At 52.4% G+C, this 24,411-nt stretch overlaps 8 protein-coding genes across 8 annotated transcripts; 3 read left to right on the top strand and 5 right to left on the bottom strand.

The window, feature by feature from the left end:
* Window positions 1–1,877: 1,877 nt before the first annotated feature.
* CKM354_000284500 (uncharacterized protein) lies at window positions 1,878–2,658 on the top strand (the record flags this gene model as incomplete). The annotated part of the gene is made up of 3 exons (XM_044798015.1): window positions 1,878–2,126; window positions 2,206–2,340; window positions 2,392–2,658. 3 exons carry the CDS (start codon window positions 1,878–1,880, stop codon window positions 2,656–2,658), a joined length of 651 nt encoding a protein of 216 aa, XP_044653950.1.
* A 1,405-nt stretch (window positions 2,659–4,063) lies between these two features.
* Window positions 4,064–4,432, bottom strand: CKM354_000284400 (uncharacterized protein; the record flags this gene model as incomplete). The annotated part of the gene is made up of 2 exons (XM_044798014.1): window positions 4,064–4,267; window positions 4,322–4,432. 2 exons carry the CDS (start codon window positions 4,430–4,432, stop codon window positions 4,064–4,066), a joined length of 315 nt encoding a protein of 104 aa, XP_044653949.1.
* Window positions 4,433–5,319: 887 nt separating this feature from the next.
* Window positions 5,320–6,948, top strand: CKM354_000284300 (uncharacterized protein; the record flags this gene model as incomplete). Its single annotated transcript, XM_044798013.1, has 1 exon — window positions 5,320–6,948. One exon carries the CDS (start codon window positions 5,320–5,322, stop codon window positions 6,946–6,948), a length of 1,629 nt encoding a protein of 542 aa, XP_044653948.1.
* Window positions 6,949–7,239: 291 nt separating this feature from the next.
* Window positions 7,240–8,694, bottom strand: CKM354_000284200 (uncharacterized protein; the record flags this gene model as incomplete). The annotated part of the gene is made up of 1 exon (XM_044798012.1): window positions 7,240–8,694. The coding sequence occupies one exon, from the start codon at window positions 8,692–8,694 to the stop codon at window positions 7,240–7,242; it is 1,455 nt and encodes a 484-aa protein (XP_044653947.1).
* A 1,894-nt stretch (window positions 8,695–10,588) lies between these two features.
* CKM354_000284100 (uncharacterized protein) lies at window positions 10,589–11,855 on the bottom strand (the record flags this gene model as incomplete). The annotated part of the gene is made up of 4 exons (XM_044798011.1): window positions 10,589–10,625; window positions 10,680–11,188; window positions 11,289–11,408; window positions 11,460–11,855. The coding sequence occupies 4 exons, from the start codon at window positions 11,853–11,855 to the stop codon at window positions 10,589–10,591; spliced, it is 1,062 nt and encodes a 353-aa protein (XP_044653946.1).
* A 1,522-nt stretch (window positions 11,856–13,377) lies between these two features.
* On the bottom strand, window positions 13,378–16,886 carry CKM354_000284000 (uncharacterized protein; the record flags this gene model as incomplete). The annotated part of the gene is made up of 6 exons (XM_044798010.1): window positions 13,378–13,539; window positions 13,780–14,484; window positions 14,537–15,174; window positions 15,242–16,178; window positions 16,247–16,329; window positions 16,391–16,886. The coding sequence occupies 6 exons, from the start codon at window positions 16,884–16,886 to the stop codon at window positions 13,378–13,380; spliced, it is 3,021 nt and encodes a 1,006-aa protein (XP_044653945.1).
* A 1,405-nt stretch (window positions 16,887–18,291) lies between these two features.
* CKM354_000283900 (uncharacterized protein) lies at window positions 18,292–18,894 on the top strand (the record flags this gene model as incomplete). Its single annotated transcript, XM_044798009.1, has 3 exons — window positions 18,292–18,459; window positions 18,513–18,720; window positions 18,767–18,894. 3 exons carry the CDS (start codon window positions 18,292–18,294, stop codon window positions 18,892–18,894), a joined length of 504 nt encoding a protein of 167 aa, XP_044653944.1.
* A 1,770-nt stretch (window positions 18,895–20,664) lies between these two features.
* Window positions 20,665–23,757, bottom strand: CKM354_000283800 (uncharacterized protein; the record flags this gene model as incomplete). Its single annotated transcript, XM_044798008.1, has 1 exon — window positions 20,665–23,757. The coding sequence occupies one exon, from the start codon at window positions 23,755–23,757 to the stop codon at window positions 20,665–20,667; it is 3,093 nt and encodes a 1,030-aa protein (XP_044653943.1).
* Window positions 23,758–24,411: the final 654 nt, after the last annotated feature.

The following is a 24,411-nucleotide window of genomic DNA, read 5'->3' as shown; positions in this document are numbered from 1 at the left end:
ACGATTTTGCTGCCGGCGGGAGCCATCTACCCAGTGCAGAGTCAATAGTCACCAACAGCACCAGTGGCAGGCCTTCATAAGATATTCCACCCAAACAGCGACTGCCATTGGTCGGTCCACAGCAGAGATGCGTATCGTCTTCGTGGTAACGGCTGGGAGCGGAACCTCTGCTTCATACGGACATGGAGCCGGTCTTTCTGCATGACATTTAAGCATGATGAGAACCATAAGAGGGAAACTCAAACTACAAGTTGAGCCTCAAACATATGTTCACCGCATGCAGACATCGGAGCGGACGAAGCGGAGCTTTCGTTCGGCGCGATTTCGATACCAGGCGGACATCGATGCACCTGTGCCCGCGATAGGTAGCAATGCCGTATATGGGCTCGCAACCCAATGAAGCCAGTTGAGGCGGAGTAGACACGGCTCATGAGATACATATAAATAGTCAATCACACATTTCACAGATCGAATCGTCAGTGCGACTGCCTCGAATACTCCTTCTCGTGGACATTCGCATTTGCGATGGCAATATCGCTTTGTTCCCAGATAAAAGCCGCTGCAAGGACGGAGCACGTTGTCATCGCTCCGTTCTGTTCATATTCCATCAACCCCATCGGCTATATACTTTGTTTAGCTGCTCGTACTACGATGGCCGGTGATTAAAATGCGCAAGCCACATCGAGACCTCCAACGGCCTTCCTCGTTGAGCTCGGGCTCCTTTGGACTTTCGTGATCCTGGCCCTCGGTTATCTGGACCCTTCGAGAGCACGAGGTCAGCAGAGAGAGTCAAACTCCTCACGCATCGCCACGCGTCCGCTGGTTCTCATTTCAACGATCACAACTAACGGCGACGCTACGAGCGGTTTTGTTCAGATTGAAAGATTCATCAAGCTGAGACGCACGGCGCACATGGTGGCAGATTTGGCTTTGGGCTAACTCCTTCAGCTGTGAAAGTCCTAAAGTCGTGACACGTCGGCGTGAGCGCGTTGTCGCACAGGCAGAGATCCCGCCGACAAAGGCCGAGTGCAGGGCGACGTGGAGGAGTATCGCAGAGCAGTCGCAGTGTGACAGGTAGATGGCAGCGCGTCGCAGCGGAGGCAAATGCGATGGGTTCGTGAATGGCGTGCGCTGATGGTCCAGGTGCAGTGGGGCAGAAGTGTCTCCCCGGTTCTGCGAGCGTGAGTGGCCAATGGTCTGGGATGCGAGCTGCTGCGTTCCCGCCCTCCCCACAGCCCAGAGCTCCCGTGCTTGCTGTTCTTAACCTGAAGAGAGCCCGCCTGGAGCGTGAATTCCCTTTTCAGTCTTCCCTAACTCCATCTGGTATCGAAGTCGAAACAAATAAGCAGTCTGAAGTTAGCTCACTGCCTCTTCCATCCACCCTCTACTTGCGCAAAGCTGCCAGCTGCTGCCTCACGATCCGCGCTGCACGAATCCGCCCGGTGAAGCTTTTTGCCAGCTGCTGCTGCTCTGTTTCCGCGCGCTCTTTTGCCTGCTGCGCCTGTGGGTGGGTTTTCTCTTGCGACGAGGGAAGCGGCCGCTCGGAGCCACAACTGCACATTCCGCCGACCAGCCACCCTGCGACTCTCTGCAACTCACGAACTGCACGCCGCTGCGACACCGGACTTTCCGTTTGCGTCGCCGACACACGCTCGACGTTCATCTGCTCTGTCTCGCTGGCCCGTCGGCACGCGCGCTGAGGTAACCGTCGCCCTGCAGCCAGTCGAAGCGGCGATCGAGACGCGGCCTCAAATTGCTTGGCGCTGCTTGCCCATCCACCCTTCCAACACAACTCGGCCTTCCCGCCTCGTCTGCGGTCCAACTCGCTCGAACGGGCGTAGCTTGTACTTCCAAAAACGACAACCACCGACTTCACCATGTCGGCCGAAGGCGTGCAAGACCTCAACACCAACAACAATGATGAGCACGAGCAGGAGGAGCTCGAGAACGGCGCGTCTGAGAGCCGCGGCGTGAAGCGACAGCGCACCTCTGCCGCCGCCGACGACGACGATGATGACGACGACAAGCCTGGTCGCGAGCGCCGCAAGATCGAGATCAAGTTCATCCAGGACAAGTCGCGTCGGCACATCACCTTCTCGAAGCGCAAAGCCGGTATCATGAAGAAGGTGCGCCTCGCCCATCCTCCAAACCATCGAGCGACGCGTCGCGTCCATCGAGTTTCATCGCACTGACATTGCATCCCAGGCATACGAGTTGTCGGTGCTCACAGGCACCCAAGTACTACTGCTTGTCGTGTCCGAGACCGGTCTGGTCTACACCTTCACCACGCCGAAGCTCCAGCCGCTGGTCACCAAGCCCGAAGGCAAGAACCTGATCCAGGTATGGCCCCATCATGTCGTCCTCCCATTTCACGCGTGCTAACCATGACAGGCATGCCTGAACGCTCCCGAACCTGCCGACTCTAATGGCGTCGATGGAGAGTCCGCCGTCGACTCACCCGAAGAGCAGCAGTCCGCACCACCGCCAATGCCTCAATCGATGCCACCTCAAGGCATGCAGCAACGACAGCCCCAAGCGCCCTACATGACCGCCGACCAACAACAGGCATTGCAGTATCAGGCATACCTGCAACAACAACAGGCTCAGCAGAGCGGATATCCCATGCCGCCTCAGCAACATATGCAGTCTCGGGGTTAGGAGGCTCCAGATTTGTCACAAAACACACAGGAATACCAGGACTACCTTGGGCGGCAACTGCAAAGGTCACAGGAGCAACACGCTGCTTCTGCTGCCTCCAGCACGACGCAGCAGACCAATCCATTCCCGAATGAATGGTCGGGTCTGCAACAACACCCAAGTTGAGCATACAATTCGGCAGAGCAAAGACGGGAAAACAACACGATAGGACGACACCGAGAAGATACCTTTCCATCATCTTGGTATCACGGCGTGGGGCATGGGACACAAGACATTACGGGCATGAATACCGGTACGGGCGGCAGATATGACTTTCTTCATTCAGATGCGGATGTGTGTGTATGGTGTGTGTTGCTGTTTGTCTGGTTTTTTTTACTTGTTGTTATTTTCTCAAAAAGAACAACGGGGGGAAAGAAATGCATAGAGCGTCCCTAATGGCGGACTGAATTGTACGGATCGGACGATTATGCCTTTCTCTCGACTCTTCTCATCTCTCTCCTCCAGCACCAGACCATCGATGCGACAGAAGCTTTTGCAACCAGTCAATGATGATCAGGTCGAGAGCCAAGCGGAATGGGATGGAATGTGAGAATAACGGGAGAAGGCTGAGTCGTTGCTGAAGGAATATGTAGAGTACATGAAATGCAAACTGTGATTGAAGTATAGCTCTATCTCTGTCTCATTCATCGGACTCTCCACACTTTGCTGCTGAATCGAACGACTGCTGCCACGGCGCTTCTTCGCATACAATATCTGTTCTGCGTCCTCTATACCCTTTCTCCGCAATGCTTGATACCTCGGAGCGAAATGCTGTTAGCCCCAGTCCCACACGTCGGAGAATAGGTATTGTACGACTGTCGTATCGAGGATGTGGCGATCGGCTGTGGCAACCGGATCTCTCTGTGGCACTGCGGGAATGTATCACCCGCAACGCTGTGCGACTTGTGGCTGACAGTTTTCTCTTTTGGCCGCCCGGCGAGGAGTCCGGTCGTTGCACTACAGCTGTGCGGAACACGACACGTCGGATCGTCTCGGGTTTACGTCACTTGGGTCGTTCATGTGGCGACCAAATGTTCGAGTGTTGTTGTCCTCCTGGAGGCGGATTGCGGAAGTATCGAGCCGGATGCCAGAGGCAATGATGCGTCAAAAGAGGTGGCGAGGTCGAGGGGCTGAGCTGAGCCTTTGTGAAAGAGTGTGCGGAGTATGCTGATGCCTTCTTCTTTCGAGCTGCCTCCCTTCTTTCGAGCTGCCTCCCTTCTTTCGAGCTTTGTGTGTCCTCTTGGGGAAGAGTGAGATGCAGCACTCCGGGACTGGCCTTCGTGGTCCTGGGCTGAAAAGCAGAAGCCTTTTGCAAAAGAAAATCAATTTCCAGCTTTCGTGATTCTCTGATTGCTGAGAACGGCGCTCAACTCGTCCTCGTCCTTCCTTCCAGCGTACCCTGCATTCCTGTCGCAGTTTTACCGGCAGACGAATTGGGGTCTATTTCTTTTCCATTCAGCTTGTCTATCTTGGCTTGCAGATCATCTTTGGTGCGCTGAAGTTGAGCGCGCATTGTTTCGAGCTGGGCCAGCTTTTCAGTTGCAGTTGCTTCGTAGGCTTTTTGTCTTTCCTGGAAGTTGTCAGAAGGGACTATGAGAACGTGTAAGGGTTTGGAGAATTGTACTTGTTTGTATTCTTGCCGCATGTTCAGGCCAGCGCCGTACCATGCTCCCGTGGCCGTTATGGCTGCTACAGAGCCTGTGAGGGCGTATATGCGGGCTTTACTTGCTGCCATCTTTGCTGTGAAGAGGAACTGGTATCCGAAAGAGGTTCTGGTGATGAACGGGAGTGGAATGCGTATGGCTTGGCACCATTGGTCGTTGCTGCTCGGCTGACTTGCCCGTGTTTGTTCTCACCCGCAGAAGTCGCGTCTGGCGAATTGGACATCACGTCTTCGCATAAACATCAACAAGCACAAAATACTAAATCTGCAAATCTCAAGATGTCTTCATCACACCCAACGAGGACGCCAGGCCACACGCGTTCACAGTCGAGCGCTCGTCTTTCGACTGTTCCTACTTCCGCTTCCAAATCTCGTCAGCTTTCGCATTTGCATTCTCAGCTGGCGCAGTTGACGGCGAATATGTCGGATCTGGAAAATCTGCTAAGGATGACGGCTGTGCAGGCGGAGGGTATGAGAGGATTGGGCGGGTATGCTGGAGGAATGTGAGTACTTTGCTTTCGCCGCGACGTACTTGTCGAATCTTGTTTGGGGCTAGCTGATCCATGTTATTGTAGGTTCATGGCTGCCAGTAAAGTACTCGGAGAGGAAACGGTGCAAGGTGGGAGTGGTAATCAGGACGCGAGTGGTGGAAAGTGAGGGTTGCCAGGCCCCTCTACAGGCGCTGATGCTAGGCCCGTGCGTTGGCAACGACGAGTATCAAATTGTCTCTTCGCGTCGAAATCACGCGGTACAGCAACCAGTCTCAGCCCACAGGTGCAGGCACTTGCACGGAAAGACGCAGCGCAGGCGTAGGAAAGGACAACGGCTAATTGCGCTCATTTCGACGTTCACTTCAGCCGATTACTATTTGTTGGTGTCTGCGTCTCGGCCACCACACTTCCTCCTTATGCCAGCGAAGAGCCACGAACTTCCTGACATCAACAAGGTCATTTGGCATGATGGACTACAATATGCAAGCGATTGTGGACTTCAATGCCCAAACTACAGCACCGATACCTCATCATGAGCCGACTACGCAGTACTTGGCCTCATGGCGTCGCGCACCACCTCCTGACACCCATCCAAGCCAGACAGTTGATGCCGCCAACAACGTCCCACTTTTCGTCTACCAGAGCCCCTCCCACGGTGTAGGTGGCTCTTTTCGGCAGATACCTTCTCCAGCTGCATCACGGTCCGAGAGCGCTGCCCCCCAGCCGGCGGAATCAACAAATGAGAATTTGATAAAGCAATTGCGAATTGAGAGGGACCAATTAATCAGCGACAAGGACCGACTAATGACCGAAAAGGATGCATTAGTCAATGAGAAGCTCCGTATAGTAGAAGACAGGGAGCGGACAAGCCACGAGTTGTTGAATTCCAAGAATCAACTCTGGCAAGAGTATTACGAGGCCGTCAGAGTACGTGATGAGGAGATCACGAAGTTGAAGGAGGATTACGGCTGGCTTGAGCGGGAGCTTGGAGTCCAGCAGAAGAAGAACAGACGTCTTGCGAGGGCACTGAGCGACTATATGGAGAAAGAAGACGCCGACGCCCGCCCTAAGAATGACGATCAGGACAAACAGGAACATGAAGTCAGATCTGTTTTGGGACCGAAGCCAGTGTCCAAAGCCAGCAAAGCGGAGCAAACTGCTTCGTGGCTCGACAATGTAACGAAACCGGACAAGATGGAGACGGAGTCTCGGAAACAGATGCGAGAATTGTTTGGCGGGACTTCTCCAGGGAAGGCAAGCTCGGAACATGGCCCCGATGGCGAGCCGCCAACAAAGAGGCCGAGGATCAGTGGCACAGACGTATTCTCCAGAGATCATGAAGGCCAAAAAGTTGCTTCGCCCGTGGCACAACCCAAGTCCGTGATTGATCTCGACTCCTCGTGCTATGAGGTCTCCATTCGACAAACTTCGCCACGGCAACTAGCGGAGTTTAAACCCCAAGAGTCGATCGAAAATCGCTCAGCTCTGGCGCCTGCGCCTCACTCTTCGGCCCAAAAAGCAGCGCCACAAGATCAAAATGATGCAGTCGAGTTTTCAGGCAGTCTGGGAAAATTGCAAGACGAATGTCTCATTCCCATGAACTTCACCATACGACCCGTAATCCGGTCGGAGAGTGCAAGTGTGCGCTATGGCCAGCTCGAACAGCTGCACGACCGCGTTATTGATTCGATCTACAATACAATGTCGATGCTACAACAGAAAGTTCAAGAGGGCAAGCGGAAATGGCCAGTCGCAAAGAAAGTCAAAGGATGCTGTCAAGCATGGACGTATGGCTCCAATGATTATCGCTGGACTAAGGAACATCCACGACTGTTCGCTTGTAGGGCCTGCTTCCGTGCTCAGCGTGCATGCTTTCTGTGGCAAGGAGACGGAGTCTGGCATCTCTTGCCATTGCCGCCTGAGGTGCGGCAGAGGGATGCGGCTTATACGGATCCTGACTACTACATTTCATCGCAGGATCTTGGGTTGAGAGCAATATGGCAAGTGTGGGTGCAGTCTAGCGGGCCGAAGTTGACGCCGAAGCATGTAGCTGCTGCATCATCTGTGGCTGACCAGGACGATCATGACAGTGAGTGAGTAGATGCATTGAAAGACCAGCGGCATAAGTCTGTAGACCATGTGGGATAATGATGAAGACTCTTGTTGTGACAAGTCCAGGACGATAGCTACTTCTCACTCATTCATCTCATTGAATTTCATTTCATAATCATAGCATACATCCACTTCATGTCATGCCCAAAATTTACATTTAAATCTTTCCGACTTTCTCCCCTTCCCTCTTTCCGCAAACAGAATTGATGATGACCACAAACACAAAGCGCCAACGCTATGCTTCTTCAAATCTGCCGCGAGCCGAACCTCAGAGGTCTATGAGTAAGACGAAGAGTCGCAAGTAAAACTGCTCCGCACTTCGCCAGAAGTGTACTGATGTCTGATATCCTCCACACTAGCATAAGTTCCAGCGCCGAGAACAACCATTCCGATGATCAGGACTATAACGTTCGTCACCGAGAGGGCGATATTCTTCCAGCCTTGGTACCATTTTCCTTCTTTGATGAGTTGGAACCAGAAGAGGGCTGGGAAGTAGAATGTGAAACCTGAGATGAAGAGGGCGGAGATCAGACCTAGAAGGGCGTTGAAGAATGGGATTGCTTCAGCGATGATCCAGCCGATGATGGTGATGATTGCGATCAAAACGGTCCAGACCAGCCAGCCTTTCTTGTTATGGATGTAGCGGATTTCGGAGTTGGGGAAGGCGCGTTCGATGATGTAGCGACCGACGACTGTGCCGTTGATACTGCCGGAGATGAAGATAACCGGGAGGGCGATGCCGAATGCCACGCGGGAAACGGTGAAGCCAGCGGAGAGGAGGGCTGGGGAGCTGACGTCTTGGCCGACGAAGGCATAGATGAGAGCTCCGGTGAGGGTGTAAATGAAGATTTCGGTCAAGCCGAGGGCCCAGATTGATTTGACGAAGTCGGTGGGAGTGTGCATTTCGGACATGAAGCTGAATTGGCAGACTGCGAAGGAGTAGGCGAAGATGATGTTGGTGGTTGACAGGAAGGCTTGGTAGAAGGTGGTGCCTTCCGCAGGCCAGAGTTGCCAGTCCACGGCGCTGAGACCACCTGGTTGGCTGTGGGCGTTGACTCCAGTGGCGATGATGGTGATGAGGATGGCAGCAATGATCGACACGAAGTCAATGTAGCCAAGAATCGCGACATCGTGGAAGGTTGGCGGAAGTGCCACGATGAACAGGATGATTGCCGAAACCACGGAGAAGACCAGTGCGCAAATCCCTGGCTCGTTGATGATGCGAATGAATGCAATCGTCCCCGTCAAAGCGTGAGATCCGACAAGCAACACCAAAAAGAGCACGAACATGACCGAGGTCAACTCATACCCAAATCTCCCCCAGATGAGCTTCACAGCATCGGCATAATGCGCCACGTGAGGATGCTTCAGCTTGACCTGTCCAACAACATACGATGTGTAGATCGCAACCAAGCCCAGACCAACAGTCATGATGACTCCAGGAATCATGCCGAGCGTCGCAAAAGCTGAGGGTACCGAGAGTGATCCTAGCGCAATGGCCTCGACGATCAGACAGATCGTTAATCGCTGCCAGCTGAGTCTTTGGAATTTGGCCTGGCCTTCGTGTATTGTGACTTGTTGGCCCAGTTGGTTCTCGGCGTCGTACTTTTCGATATCCTTTTGGCTGCTGTCTCGCGGTGATGCGCTGCCACTGCCTGCCATGTCGGTCTGTGCCTTCTCCTCGTAGCCGCCATCGCGGACAACGCCATAGTCCGTCATGCCCGTGGACATGGCGATGCGAAGCTTGTGATGCTCGATTTGGCAGCTGCAGTGAGAATTTATCCAGATGTATCAGTAGTCGTATGTGATTAGTAGAGGATGAAGGCAAGGAAGTGGCGGCTGGAGACAAGAGTTCAGACGACGCAGCAATGATCAAAGGCAACGCAGGGCGAGATGGGGCGAGCTTTTAGAGCAACAAGTGGGCCTCATGCCGACACGCCGCTGGACCTAAGAATTTGGGTGTGTCATTAGAATTCGGGTTAGCAAGAGCATGAAACCTGCCGATGCTCAGTGCGCAAAAACGCGACCCATAAGGATGGGACGAGTAGCACCGCGAAAGATACGGGTCACGAATCATCGTCATGCGTGTCATAGTTTTGCTGGGTGACTTATTGGAGTAAAGATAAGCACCTTCTTCGACCTGGGAAATGGTGGTGCGAGTGAACTTTACCGCTGCTGCTCAGCGGCTTTCGTGTGGCCGCTGGTGACGGAGGACAGGGTGGAGTTGCACTGGAACAAATTTTAGGTTCAGTTTTGATGGATGGTACGTCATAAATAAGCCGTTCAAGCCCGTCGAGGCGACCAGAAGCAGTCAGCTGGGCGGCTTGGGTGAGGGAATGAGGGCAGGAAAGGACTTCCAAGCCGCTGTGGTCAGTACCAAGCACTCTTGAGTGCTGACAGCCGCTAAGCTTGGTATACCAAGACTAGACTCCTGCGAGAGAACACCACGATAGGTGCGACGACTGCGAATGGTGAGAATATCAAATAACGAAATAGCATCACTCACCGCGAATCTGGCCGTCCAACCCCGAATCGCCACTCCAGCTTTCCATCTCCAGATCCATGTCGCGCAGGTCGAAGCGTGGTGCGTGGTCCCATGGTCTGCAGAAGCAGAAAAGTGTTCGTGCTCGTTGCATGCAAGCATGCAGTGCGCGCGGCCCACGCGGCATTCCGGGTCCTTCGGCCCACCCGGCCTACCGCTTTCGGCTACGCCAGCCGGACTAGAACCCTCTCTTGCATTTTTTCTCAAGTAACATCTGCTCACGAAAGTCCACTTCCCCATGGACTTCCCTGTCCGCGATGACAATGCTGCTTCACGTCAAGAGATGAAAGATGTCGCCTCACTGGTTATTAAGCGATCGCAGACACGAGAAGGATCCGGATGGATTGCGGAGGCCGAAGTTGCGAGGCCTTGGCGAGGGCGAATGATCTCCTTGATGAAGTTCGGGCTATTGATCTTGCGACTTTTGAGACATCCTTCTATTTGTCAGTTCTGTCTCGATGACTTGCCGCTTTGGTTTGCCCACTGAACAGAAGTGTTATTGTCTTCGGATCCGAAAGGACTTCTGCACACAGATCAGACTTCAACCGACGATATGCCGCTTTGACTTTGACGCCCTTCTACACGGACGGCTGTGAAAAGAATTACTATTCAAGACCTCCTGATCTAGGTGATGGTTGATTACCGACACAAAGCCGCCACTGCTCATTAATTACAATTCATAAAATCCTCCCAAGAGTAAACCGAAGCGCGTGGGCGCCCACGTTGTTACCCAACGCCAAGATATGCCAAAGAGGTATGGGTAGCCTCCTCTATGCCGAAGCGATGTGAACCGAATATAAGCGACACCGACCTAGCAGTTATGGCTTATGTTCTTCTGCTAAGCCGACGTCGTGAAGATGCGTTGCCCGGGAAATGTCGCAACCACGTTGACAGCCCCAAAAAGTCGGTGCAGAATCGCGTTGCCAGCGGCCTGTATCGCAGGTAAATCGATGCTCGCCGACATCGACAAAGGGAGTAGAAGACTTGCTGCTTCACGAAGATCCGGAAGAAGCCATCGAGGTTGCGGAAATACCAACGAGTTGTCTTCACAGCTCCCCTTCCCGTCACTCCACTCGGGCGCCGTTAGCTATCCACTGGCTTCCTGCCATAAACACAATACCTGCCAAACCACGTCAGAATCAAACCCCACCAAACTCAACTCTCAAATACTAACATCGGCCAGTAAGAATGTATCTTCGGATTCGCAATATCCTTCCTCACAGTCGAAAGAAAAATCAACGTCTCCTCTCTCGACCACCCCAAAATATTAGTCCACAACCTCAATGTAAAACCCTCCAATCCAGCAAGAAAATTCACCTTGGTCATCGAACCCAATTTCTTATACCATTTATCCTTCGGCCAAGTCCCAACCGGCCATTTGAATTGCAATTCGGTAACATCTTCGAATCCTTGATCGATCATCCATTGTTTGTATTTGCTCGGCGCTGTTGTGTCAAGATTTACGTGCGAGCAGGCTTCGAGTTGTCTATCGTTCCATTCTTGGAGTGCCGTTCCGTCCATGGTTCCGTCGTCTGCGAGGAAGGGCATTTGGACATCGGTCATTTCGAGCCAGCCACCAGGGTTGAGGTTTTCGTAGGCTTGTCGGATGACTGCTGGGAAATTTTTGCTGCAGCCGAGGAGAGCTCTGCCGTGGATGAAGTCAAACTTTTCGACGAAACTCCACTAGAGTCGGGATGATGTAAGTATGTCTGTAATGTATGATGGGCTTGTGAAAGGCGAGTAAAGAAGGCACAAGATTGTGCAGCCGCAAGATTGTACTTACATCCTCATCCATATCGGCGATCTCAAACCTGCAATTCGGTGGCACGAAAACAGGCTGAATCGGGCTCAGATCAGTCCCCAATACCTGACAATCCGGATGCTCATCTGCAAAATCAATGGCCTATACAGACTTCGTCAGCATAGCCATCACCACCTCGCAATCGTGGCTTACCCAAATACCAGTCCCTGTCCCCAAATCCAAAGCTCGTCGAATGTCCTTTCCAATCGGCGACTGATACAGCTTATTACGAAACGTGTACAAAAACGTCTCATGCTGTAAATCCGATCGATCCTGTTCGCGTTCATCTTCTGGTAGCATGTATTGGCTGCCGCTGAGACCAGTATAGCGATGATAGCCTCGCCCATTTTCAATCACGCTTTCGAGTAAGCTGGCTCGCAATGACTGCGTGAGAGATCCTTCGTCTTCGCCTAATGCCGAGTCGCCATCACTGCTGTCATCGGTCCCGGCTGCGACGATGAAGTTCGGCGGCGCGATGACCAAATCAGCGTCAACGATGTCGTCTTCTTCTTCTGGGACGTTATGTCCTGCATGCTGTGGATTATTCATGCCCAAATGCCGAGGAAGTATGATTCTTTTGAGTTCTGACTAGGGTTCTCTGGCCAAGTTGTTGGTTAGTTCTTGGGGACACCGGAATAGCGACTGGGGCTTTTCGCGAAGCTATTTTTTGTTCACTCCAGCATAGCCTCGAAACTCTGTCGACTGTACTAGAGCATGGTATAAGGTTTCGTTCTTCTCACCTTATGTTATCTTTCTCACTCCACGATGTGTAATCAGCGCGCTGCGGCACGTCCCCGTTGCTGACAAGGGGCTATCCTGGCCTCGTAATCAAAACCGCTCTGCTTTCCTCCGCCGGATGTTCTGCCCGCATACTTAGTTCACTTGTGGAGATGGCATCATTGTCGTAAGTTCTAGGGCATCTAAAGCAGAGCACTATTGCCTTTGCGTGTGATGGGCATGGGCATGCCGTCCACGATACCAGCAATCCTGGCGTCTTCGGAGTCTACAGAGACAGGGATCACATACTGTCTTCGATCGCACAACACTTTTGGCAGGAGTCCTTTCGATGCGTTCTACACACGATGACTATCGCATGTTCTTGGCTGATTTGAGCAATGCCGTTCTTCGACTCCACCACCTGATCAAGAGGAGGTAAACGTCCGAAGCTAGCGAGCGGAAGCCCACGGATGTCGCGAATAAGGTGACTATATCCTGTGGGCATCATCAGCAATGACATGTGATGTCGGATCGAACTCGAGAGCTGCAGATATCGAGAAGCCCTTCTCCAATAAGCCCTTTTCATAGGGCCAAATCAGTATCTTGTGCTAGACTTCGACCTCGGAGGACGATCGTGGACTGCAGTATGCGATTAGCAAGTTCGGCGAACTGCAAAAACCCTGTAGGCACACATGTAGCTCTTACTGTCAAATGCTGTTGCACCTAAAGTCATGGAGTCGATGCTCGCCTGGTCCACATCCGCTCGGCCACAAGCCAGACATCAGACTGCGTGCGACTCCTCGCAACAATGATAGTTGTCTTCGACAGAAGTCGATGCAATTCTTATGAGGCATCCCATCCACACTACTCAACGAGGGAGATCGAGCTCCTCATCAAGCTGGTCTGCTAAGCGCTCCTGTCTGGAATCAGAGCAAGTCGGAGGTTCATCCAATTTGGCGCCAGAAGGATGCAATTACTGTACCTGTTCCGCCGTGTAAGGTGGTTCTGATCGTTCTGTTGTTCGAAAGCTGAAGTCAAAATAACAACGTCGTTGAGCAGGTCCCCACCTGCTCCACATTCGGCAGGTCCTCCCTTCTAATCCAGAAGAACGTACTTGCCGTTTCCTGATCGTGAAAGTGCCTACGACACAATTTCATTAGAGGCAAGAACAGAGGAGCAAAGGCAGGTCATGATGTCAGGATCATGTGCGAAAATTCGCGTCACTACGCATTACTATTACGACTCATGCTGCGCTATACATTATTATCTGCCTCGCCAAGTAGCACATACCAAGAAGCGATCATTATTGTAACCTTTCTTCCTGGATGTGGACCAATGATTTTTTTTTTCATGCTCACTCTTCCTTCGGCGGATCGATGTACTGCTTCTTACACTTCTTGCTCCATTTTTCCTTGGAACCTGGCTCTTTGATACATTCGTCGTTCCAAGCTCGCTGATGTCCTGTTGGATCGCCTTCGGTACAATAACGAGGAGCTCTGACCTCCTTTGGCAGCCACTAGGAAAATCGATCAAAGTCAGCATATGTCTCAGACTTGCAGTTACGTTGACGCCCGCACAAAAGACGTTGACACAACGAACATTGACGCCCTCGGCTGTTTGTTCGGGTCGCCAAGAGACTTCTCTCTCAGAACTAAAGTGACTTGCTGTGGATTGGGGTGTGCTGGGGAGAGGCAGAAGCAAAGATGGGGCAAGGGTGTTACATGATGCAAATTTACTCAGTCAGGGTTGCACTCACATTTGTGTTTTGATGGAACCATTCCTCTGTGCATTCGAAAGGGGTCCTGACGGGGCAGGGAGATCCGGTCTTGGTTGTGGTCGTGTAGCCAACTGGCATGTCCCACCTCAGATCACGGCAGGAGACAGTCGAAGTAGTAGCCTTGGGAGTCACGTTTGCCGTCTGGTTGTGGTATGCGATAGTGGTCGTCATGGTCATGTTCTTGCTCACGATAGTTGTGACTTGAGGTGTCGAATCTGACTTGAAAGACGCCAGGAAAATCGTTTGACAAGCCTGGCTCTGGGGATGAGCATAGCAATTGTTGATCATGGCCTTGTGGTGCCCTGTGATAGCGTTGGGGTCTTTGCAATACACCGGGAAACCGTCTTCTGTCGGGAGTGAGTCGAGTTTTCCTTCTCTTGTGCATTCCTTGGGAAAAGCTCTCCAGCACTTGCTCCCATCATCTAACGGCTTCCAGACCAGGTCGTCTGGCAATGATGCTGTTTTGGGATCCAGACAGTCGGCAGACGACTGAATATGCTGAACGCTTCTTCCGGCCACGCGAATCTTGTGGGCAAGCCCGGTAGCAACCACAGTCTGAACGAACACTGTCTGGACAGCCTCACTCAAGGTGATCGACGGTGTATTGCTGGCGGGCGTGGAGACTGTCGTTGTACTGTTGGGAATGTAGATGGAGGTGTATCGCGTCAGAGAAGCATGGGTGCACTAATTGAGGAGGTCAGCCAGAGGTCAAGGACAAACAGGGATATGATCTTACCGGTTGCACGAGCGGCATCTTCGAAGTGCCTTTACCTTTCCATTCTGAGGTGTAGCGCTCTGGGCGTTTGCAGTCGCCCATGAACTCCAGCCCAATGAACACCGGTATGAGCAACAATCCAATAGCACCGATCCCTTTTGCGGCGAATCCCGTCCACCTCAACGCGAACTGGCTAGCCCAGGCACCGGATCTTGCGGCTTCACTGCCCACAGCTGCGGCCACTCTGGCCTCCATCTGAGCCGTAACTCCTCCTGCGCCTGCCACTCCCTGTAGCGCCGGCTGTGCGATGGTCTCGGCCTCTCGAACAATGGCTCCAGCAAGTATCGCGTCTTCCGCTTCGGTCACTGTCTCGACCGCTTCGCCTGCCATAAGGCGAGTGCTGGGTGATCTCCACGACTTCATTTCTTGTTGCCACTCTTGAGAGTTGGCAGCCCAGCGCGGCCACGAGAAGGTGTTCGAGCCCTCGGAAGCGGCGTGATCGAATAGACTCATGGCATTCGTGTCTTTGATATCGGTTAGACTGTGGGCATCCTGGAAACGTATAGCCAAGCTGCCAGTTGAAGCCTCAGTAAGTGGTTCGGTGGATACCATGGAAGTGTGTCCAGTGCCAAGATGAAGAGCACGCACCAAAGGCAGATCTAGACAGAAGAATTGACAAGTCAGTGTGCTGCTCACGGAACAATATTCCCTAGCGATTCCACTCACTCATAGCGTCAAGTGCCACATCCCGAGCTCGCTCGCCCAAGAATTGGAAAACTTGTTTGCTCACAGACGATGCTCCCGTCCCAGGGAACCGAGTGACTCTCATCGTTTCCGCAACGCCGTCAACCGCGTGCGCGAGGGTGTCATCGACTGCTTTGGCAAAACCATTTGGCACTGTGCTCTCTTTGAATATTGCCCAATCGCGGTAAAGGCCGGTAGCAAGTTCTCTCATCAACGGTTCAGGCGGCCACCATGTTGGTCCAGCCCAATGGAGTGCCTCATTTGTGCTCTCAGTGTTATTGAGCACTTGTGGATCTAGAGTGTGGTCATCGTCACCTGATACCTCGCCGACAGGAGAGGGCTCAGCTCGGTCTCTGAGCTTCGTAGGAATGGCATATTGCTGCAACGTGCTGGGCAGAAGACTATGTCTGCTATCAGTGAACCAAGTATGAAGTCGTGGAAGCCCTACAACTTGTTTCTGAGCTCCAGTGTTGAGCTTCTCGGGTACAGGAAAACTCGCGTTGAATCTGCCCATGTCCAGGAAGCGCCAGGGGGTGCCTTCTTCAATGCGCAAGTCTCCTGGTAGGCGCATGTAATGCGCATCCAAAGGGTGTCTCGTTCCGTTCAGAACTGTGAATCTTCGAAAGCCAAGATCACGTAGGCCAGCATGAATAGGGAGTGTATCATTGAGCTGCACCGAGAAGCTGCGAAGGCGCCCAAAGAAGGGGTCGAAGACGTTGTCCAAGTGATAGACTCTGTCGGGATCAATTGCTTTGACACTTTCGGCATTGACCAAAGCGTCGTTGCGGAACTCGTCCCTGAATTTTTGCAACCTGTCTTTGGTCTGGCCTTTGTGCTTGAAGTCAGGCATCTTGAAATCCTTCCACACATCGGTCGGTCCACCTTGCCGCGTTGCCAACATCACGCGGTACAGCCAATCCTGTAAGAATCGCTCAAAGGTAAGTATGAGGCGCGGGGAATGGAGACATATTGTGTCAGCAGACTTACATGCTCTTCGAGTACGTGAGGCTCCAAATTCGAGTTGATGAGCTTGGCGAGGTACTCCTTTTTGTGAGGTGGCAGCGTGCAGACTACATACAGAGATCGCTGTGTAAGCACATATCTGAACTCAATACGAGGGTGTAAACTTACTGAAAGGGTCTGCAGTGCAAACCCCGTACCCAATCACTCCTTGCATGAAGGTGCTTTTGCTCGCTGCTTTCCGGGCCTCGGGATCTTTCATGTCTTTGTAAATGTCGCGGTAGTACTCAGAAGACTTTTCCATCGCGTGCTTAAATTTTTTATGGCTCCAATTGTCCTCCTCTGCCATGCGAACTAAAATGCCGAGTGTCTTGTCCATCGCGTCTGCCTGAGATTTTCCATCGCCACCCTCCGCCAAGGGCATAGTTGCGTTCCGAATTTGCAAGGTGTGAGCAATAGTTCTTGCTGCAACCATGCGTGATCCTTTCAGCATCTTCGGGACCACGGACTTTTCGTCTAACTTGTCCCTGCGATCAATTCGAAACCCGTCTTGGCGAGCAATCTTGGTAACTTCATGCGATAGAGCGCATTGCAAAGCTTCCGTGCAATCCGGGTTGGAGCGGCAATAGGTGTCGAAAGTAGGATCCTGCCCGAGAACTTGAACCATTGCCGCCTGGGCGGAATATCTGAGGTATTGATAGTTGACGATTTGGAGCTCAACCTGGCCGACAGGAACATGAGCAACAGCATGACAACACCAAAGCAGCAACCCCAAAAGGGTACTGCAACGCATGATGGCCATGCCACGGATGACTCCGTGATATTCTTCCGAGGGCTATTGTGATACTAGATATGAGTCCTTCGACTCGTGAGCGGGTTACTGTAGTGTCAGTATATCCGAGCACAGGTAGTCCGGTGCATGTGCAAAGTGAATCTCTCGGAGCGCTGCAAAGAGCGTAATTCTATGCAATCGGTCAGGGTATATATGTGCCAATTCAGAAAGGTGGCACCTGTCCAAAACGTCCCACTCTTCCTGCAATGGAACTTCTTTGCCAATATGAGAAAGAGGATAGGCTATTTTGAGCGCTCAATGAACACTACCCTTGGATGCGCAGTGTGCCATCGTTTGGATATATTCCTCATCGCCCTAAAACAGGACGTCGACCACTGTTCCTTTCCTCGCATTGGAGCATTTTGAGTTGAACGTGTAACCGGCAGCAGTCGGTAGCAAAAAATACTCCGCTTCACGGCTGTCGGCGGAGTTGGTAGCTAGATTGGGTGAGGAGGAGTCGAAAACCAAGCAGCATCATCTGATCGATACCAGTACAGCCTCCGGCGAAGCCGAGATTGGATCCTGTTGAACAGCACAGCGAATGCCGTGTCATTGTCGCGAAGGAGTTGTCGCATGAACCAAGGTCCTTCTTGAGGATATCTGTAAATAATACTAATGTTGCAGGTGCACAAGTTGTGCTTCGCTGCGTACAGTCCTGCGAGCGACAGTAGGTGTTACTCCTATCGAGAGGGCCGCATGTGGAGAACTGCATCGTTGACTATCGGATGCAGATGTTTCTGCTTGTGAGCTCAACCTTACTTTGGTAGCAAATGGATGGTGCTGGAGACCACATCAATTGACTTTATTGCCATGTTACCCGGTGACTCCGCGGTGGGGCGTTTGTTGTGCCAATGGACTCGGTGCCACAGGACAGCAGGTTGCTCATCGTCGCTGAATCACTGCCGCATGCAACGTTATAGGTTACCAACATACTCAGCTCCAAAATGAAGTCCTCATTTCGAGGTTGCAGCTCTCCATTGGGAATTGCTGCCCTCTCGGAGCTTCGTAGCGAAGCAGAGTCATCGGAAAGGAATGACATGAAAGCAAGGGCTCCAACCAAACTTTGCGCCCTTTCAGTATCGGTTCTGATCAATAAATGCTGCAGTTTCCGGCACTTTCGAATCGCATTTTCACCGTTGCGCCTGTGAAGGAAGTGTGCGAGACGACAACAATCATGCGCTGGTCAAAATGTGTTTTCTTGGCGATCAACCTTCTGCTGTTCTCTGCTGATGCTTCCGTCATGGGCAAGAAGAAGAAGAAGCCCCCTCCAGACGGCGCAGGCTCGGTAGGGTGTGGAAAGTACGAGCCTGGCTGTGACTCAGAAACAGACAATGCAAAGCCTTTCTTTTGGAACGGCGACAAGATCACGCATCCGCATCGCTATCAAACGACCGTGAGGCGCTGGAAGGTAGGCATCTGTGCAATGCTTTTCTTCATTGAATATCAGCTCACGTTGCTTAGTCGAAGGATCACTTCGCCTGTGGGGGTGAAAAAATTGGCGGAGACGTGCGGGTAAACAAGCTGGAGTGCCATACCTTTAATGAGCCGCCGGACGTTGCTGCTGGCGTGAACTACTTCCTGCCGGCCGACAGTGGTGTTGCGAATAACTGCGAGATCCGGGCCTGGGACCACAAGGATTGCGAGAAGGGCAATGGGAAGCTCGTTTTTCGTGAGTTTGACGGACCCATTTGTGCTGATCACGCTGACGCCAGCAGACATCCCCGGCGCGAACTCAACCGAGGCATACGTCGCTCAGAGATATTGCCACATCGCTTCCTACATCAAGTCATTCATGGTCGGACCGTGTCTTGGGCACTTCAGTGAACCAGAAAATAATGGCTAGCGTCGAACGCGGGAAGGAGCTCGAACGTAGGCCCGAGTCGAGAAATCCATCTGCATCTTCGAGCACTGAAAATAGACGGCGATGCAGTTGATGCGAGTTCTAGTCGTGTTGTGTAAATGATAGAAACAGCCAGGTTGGCAGTGAGCAGCAGTCAGACGGAAATTGCTCCGGCATCATGTGACGCAGAGCACATGGAGTCGTGATTGGCCACAAATTCCGGAAGGATTGAACCTCAAAATTGACGCCCCCCCCAAAGTCCTTCCCAACTCTCCACGTCAATCCTACCATTCATTATTCCTGTGGAAAATTTGATACAAGTTCAACGTGCTGGCCCGGAGATTTGCTGAAACAAGTTTGCGCCTCCCGCACCACCACTCGAAGAACAGAAGCAGTGTCGTTCGCGCGAAGCAGACGAACACGCGACACCTTTACCGCGGCACGCACAAGGAGGAGGCATACGAGTTCTGACCTCAAACGGAGTGGTCTGCGTGGTCCTGATCGTCGCTTTGGCCAAATCTATTGTTCTCGACTATGGATGCTATTGCACTACCTGCGTTCCGACGTCGACCGAAGCCCTGATTCCAAATTGCAAGACTAGGCACTGTGCCTCGTACAGCCCCTCAGCCTCTCAATTCGCACTAACCATTGGAGATGATTCTCTATGCGCAGGCTATGGGTAAACACCTTACAAATTCCTGGCGCGGTCTAGGCCGTATTGGTGCTGCACAACCTGGCAATATCTCGGATCTCGAAGCATAGACTGTGGAATGCTAGCACCTACGAGACCCAGATTCTATGCAACTCCCTACTAGCAGCAGCCAAGCAAAGATGATCCTTGCTAGACCTCATAGATTTGGTAAGGCACCTGCCCAAACCATCCTCCAATGCTTCATGCAATCAACACTCTACCGGAAAAACGGGCAATGCTTTGCGTACGTGAAACAAGGAGGGAAATCTAGTCTCGTATAGGCGTAGTAAGCCCTGACTACAAGAACTCGACCTTGGTATTCTCGCGGCTTCAATGCACGGAACAGCCACATCACGGTAGTATCGGCTCACAGAGAGTACATATTCTCGTTGCTCGGACTTGCTTCTCCCTCCGGCACGAACACCGCAAACCTGCCATTTCACAACCACACTCATCAATCCCTCCTCTGCTATTTCGATCAATTGCTACCCTACACCATGCAACTATCATCGATTCTCGCCCTCGTGGCCGCCGCTGCTGGTGTTGTCCAGGCCCAGGATGGCTGGTACGAAAAGCACCAGGCCGACCAAGTGCGAGCATGCTCAGGCAAAGGCATCGGTGCCTCATGCCGATACGTCAGTCTATCCGCTCGTGCGAAGCAAGCATCTAGAGGATCGGTTTTCGCTAACGAGGCTACGTTTTACGAACAGGTTGCCGACTACATATACGATGGATATGACGGCGACAGATACCACGTGGTCTGCGACGGCGCGTCGCAATGCGCGTCGCGCAGTGGAGAGCTCAACGATGACAGCCAGGGCGGCATCAACCAGAATGTACGTATCAACTGCTCCCTGAAGAGCGGTCTTTCTTGTAGATGGGACAGAAAGCTAACGGTAGTGTGCGCATGTTCAGATGTGCCAGACATGCCCTAGTTCTGGGTGCTGCACGGAAACCAACTTGGGAACCTGGGTTCACTACGATTGATTGGCTAGAATTCTGAATTGGACATGACTGTCTTGAAACTGCATGGGAGGAATGCCGCGGTGCTCTAGTTGTATTAGAATCCAAGCCATACCTGCTCAATCGCCGCTGTCCCACTGACAAGAGCAGCCTCCTGTTCCTCCATCGATCCCACTTCCCTCGTCCTTACTATCTCTGCTTTTATCTTCTTCTTTTTCTTCCTCTTCTTCACCATCATCCCGTCTCTCCAATCCTTCCTCTTTCTCGCCTGGCACCTCAGCTTCATCGACCAATTTCCCTCCAACGCCACGATCCTCCCAAATCCAACTCTTCACGCTCGAATCCACGATCTCTGTTCCCTCCTCAATACCATAACAATACACCGCTTTGTCCTTCGCAGACAAGCCACCATGCCTGTCAATCGTGACAGTAACGTGGTATGGGAAGCTTCCCGGAAAAGTCATGGAGTTCGCAGTAGATGATCCGGCTACAGTAGAGCCGTTGGCGAAGGAGGAGATTGTCGCATTATTGAGAAGTTCTTTTCTCGTCCAAATTTTGATCAAGAGTCGGGTTTGAGAGAAGGTGCAGACTGCGGAAGCTGAAGAGAGAGGAACGTTGGTTGTGATATTATTATTGTTCGTGGTGTTCCAAGGTTGAGAAGAGCCGGAAGACTCCGAGTTGTCGATGTAGATGGAGCGTTCGAAATAGGTGTAGAAACTGTAGTGCTCGGTGTCGAGCCCGCGATTGTAAAGTCGGAGCGGTTGAGCAGTGACAAAAGGGTAGAGAGTGGAGTCTTCAGGTTTGCCGTCAATTTTGACAGCGGCTTTGGGTATGTTCGATGAAGCGGAAGTGTCGGTCTTGATCTTTTTATCATCTTTGGAGTCGTCGAAGTCGTCGTTATCGTCATCATTACTTGCAGAAGTAGTGGGATAAGGGTAGCTGAAGTTGGAGCTGCGTTTGAACAACTTCGAGCTCGGTCGAAGAGCTACAGCATCAAGCAAGGAGATGTAGAAAGGCGTCTCCTCGCCATCATACGGCTCGCTAACGTTGTCGGTCGTGCGTCCTAGATACATCCGATCATCGTTGTGGGGTGGCGCTGGCAACGAGGCAAAGACATAATCCTTCCAGCTACTCCTCTTCGCAAGGTTGCTGTTCGTCATATTTTTGGAGCGAATCTCGAGTCGAAAGTTCGGAAGATCACCAGTGTTCGAGGCGGGCGGCGCTGAGCAAGACCAAACCGGACCTTTTACACAGGTGTCTCTGGACTTCTTCATCTTTGGCTGGATTATCGTGCTGACGCCAATAGGAATGGCAGGGAATCCCGTCAAGTTCAGCCATGAAGCCTCAACAGCCACATCGGTGTGCTTCTGCGGGACGAATATGACCAGTAGAATGATGAGGACCAGTAGAAGTACACCCGCGAAGAATGAAAGCAGCCAAATATGCCGCCGGTACCAAGGTGGTCTTGGCTTGTCGTCTCCTGGGCTACGGACGGTCAGTTGACCAAATCTGTCTGTCACCAATTGTGGCCGCTCTTCCACATATACCGGCGGGGGAAAGAGCTCATTCTTCCCACCGTCGCTGATTCCGAGCCCGTAAGAATCCTGTCTTGTGTGGGTCACTCGCATTCTTGTGACACTCTTGGGCTCTGGAGGGCTGCGAGCAGGTATGTACTCTTCCTCCTTTCGTGGCAGGACATCTTCGTCGAGAGCACTTGGGGTTGGAGCGCGTGATACTGCGATCTCTTTCTGTTCCCCGAAGGATGAAGTTGGTCCAATAGGCATACCGAGGTGGGCTTGTTGAATTTCTGGTGTTGCTGAGAGTGGTGACATGAAAGAAGTGTCCGTCGTCTGTGTCATGCCGCGAGCAGGCGTCGATCTGACCACTGGAGGAGTCCGGAGCTCGTCAGCAGATGGTGTTGTGAAAATTGCTCCTTTGGCACCGCTCATTGCTGGCGGCGAAAGAGTTCCTTCTGGCGGAGTCTTTCCCTGTGTCCCCTGTGCGGTAGTCCTGACATCGTCCGCATCTATTGTGTCAGATGAGTGGCCATCTTTTCCGTGTGGCGACGTGTACACGCTCTGTGAAGGAGACCATCCAGGCGAGACCATGCTCCTTTCTTGATCCTCCTGAGGATACCAGCTCGGAAAGCGACGCGCGATGTCAAAGTAAGCTGCAGCAAGTCCAGTGCTCGGAATGAAATACATGTCAAACAACTTCGGTGTCCCATGCAACGCTGCTGGAGAAGTCAGAGATCTCTGCGGCACCTTTTCACTCGTCGACGCAGTCAGACCTTCGCACGGTGCCGAGTATCGAACATCGCCATTCGATCGATCAGCTCCGCCCCTCATGACTGCCGGGTCTGCTTCTCCCATAGCTGCAGCGTGCTGCAGAACCGGCGTTCGCTCCGCAACCGGTGGCGGAGACCGCCAAAATGACTGAATCGTGGATTTCGCAGAGAAAGGTGAGAGAATTGTCCACCAGCCTTTGCTGCGACGAGGCGTCGGGAGACCAGGGGTCGGAAGAGGACATGGCTTCTCGGTAGCGTCCAAGGGTGAGACATCCTCGAATGTAGTTGTCGCAGTCACAGCTGAGAACCGTGACTTGAGACCCGCTGATCCAGTGCCTGTGAAGGGCAGAGGTGGAACTGGTGGCGCTGTCGACGTAGACATGCAATTAGTGTAGCGAGAGTACACGCTCGAAGCCGGTCGTCGTCCTTTGACTTGCACGGCCTGCGAGCTGCGAAACTCATCTCGAGCTGGTGTAATGACGATCCTGGGCGTGGCGACTTCCATTCCATAGGCCGTTTCTTGCTCATCCGCTGCAGCGCGATCAATCTTCAAAGGTTCCGGTTTTCTCGAGGCCGGGCCTCTCTTCGAATACAATCCACCGATACCCTGTCCATCTTGCACTGCTGGCGTAGCAACTGCTACATCGCCACGCAGGCTCCGCACCGAAGGTTGATGCCCTTGCAAACCGGTTGCAACCACCTTCTCGGCACCAGCGTACACAGGCGTCTTGCCACCCAGCTGACCAACCTCTACCGCCTCAGTCCTCGCATGCGACTCTTCAAAGCTCACAAACTTCAACTCCGGAATGCGTGATTCGTAAGGAAAGACCGTTTTCTGTACAGCGCAAGTCGTATCGATGCTCAATTTGCCGCGCGTAGCCTTCTTCTTCTTATTATGCGATGATCGTGATCGCTGGCCGAACATCTTGTGCTGTGTTCCTCGAAATCAAAACGAATGACCAAACAACGGCGCCGGCGCCTTCTGTTGTGCTTTTTCGCTGGCGATCTGGGATAGTCCAACTGGCTTCCAATGAGAATAGGGAATCGCAAGTAAAGACAAAGAGAAGCGAAGCCAGCCCGCACCCAAGGAAATCGCAGAACAGACAAAAGAGAGAAGAAACGCGCAATCTGAACGTGATGTAGATGAGAAAGAACAAAAAGATCAGAACAAGAAAGAAAAACCAGGCTGCAATACCAATGCCTCGTCCCACCATTCTGCCATCTCATTTAGCAACCACGCGCAATGGTGCGCCCACAATACTCGAGACCAATGCGTGGAACCAGTGCGAACCAGAGTCTCGCCTCTCGTCTCAAGCAACAACCGCCCACCGCGCAAATTGAATCTCCATTGTGGAACCTTGCAAACCTGCCGTGTCAGAAATCCAGCTTGTGTTGAGAGTTGCGAAAATAGTAGAAAAAGTCATAGCGAGTCTGAAAGTCCAGGTGCTGCAGCGACGTCCTGCCAATCAAGCCGCAGTTGTGCGACGAGCGTAAGCGCCCGTCGAGATTGATTTGCCGCCCGCGCGACAACAACAGCCGGAGACGATGGCGAAAGTTCCCCGGTGCTATTCTCGTTGCG

This window comes from Cercospora kikuchii (genome assembly GCF_019650295.1).
Source record: "Cercospora kikuchii DNA, contig_00002, whole genome shotgun sequence".
Classification (NCBI taxonomy): domain Eukaryota; kingdom Fungi; phylum Ascomycota; class Dothideomycetes; order Mycosphaerellales; family Mycosphaerellaceae; genus Cercospora; species Cercospora kikuchii.
This window is presented reverse-complemented; position numbering and strand designations above follow the sequence as displayed.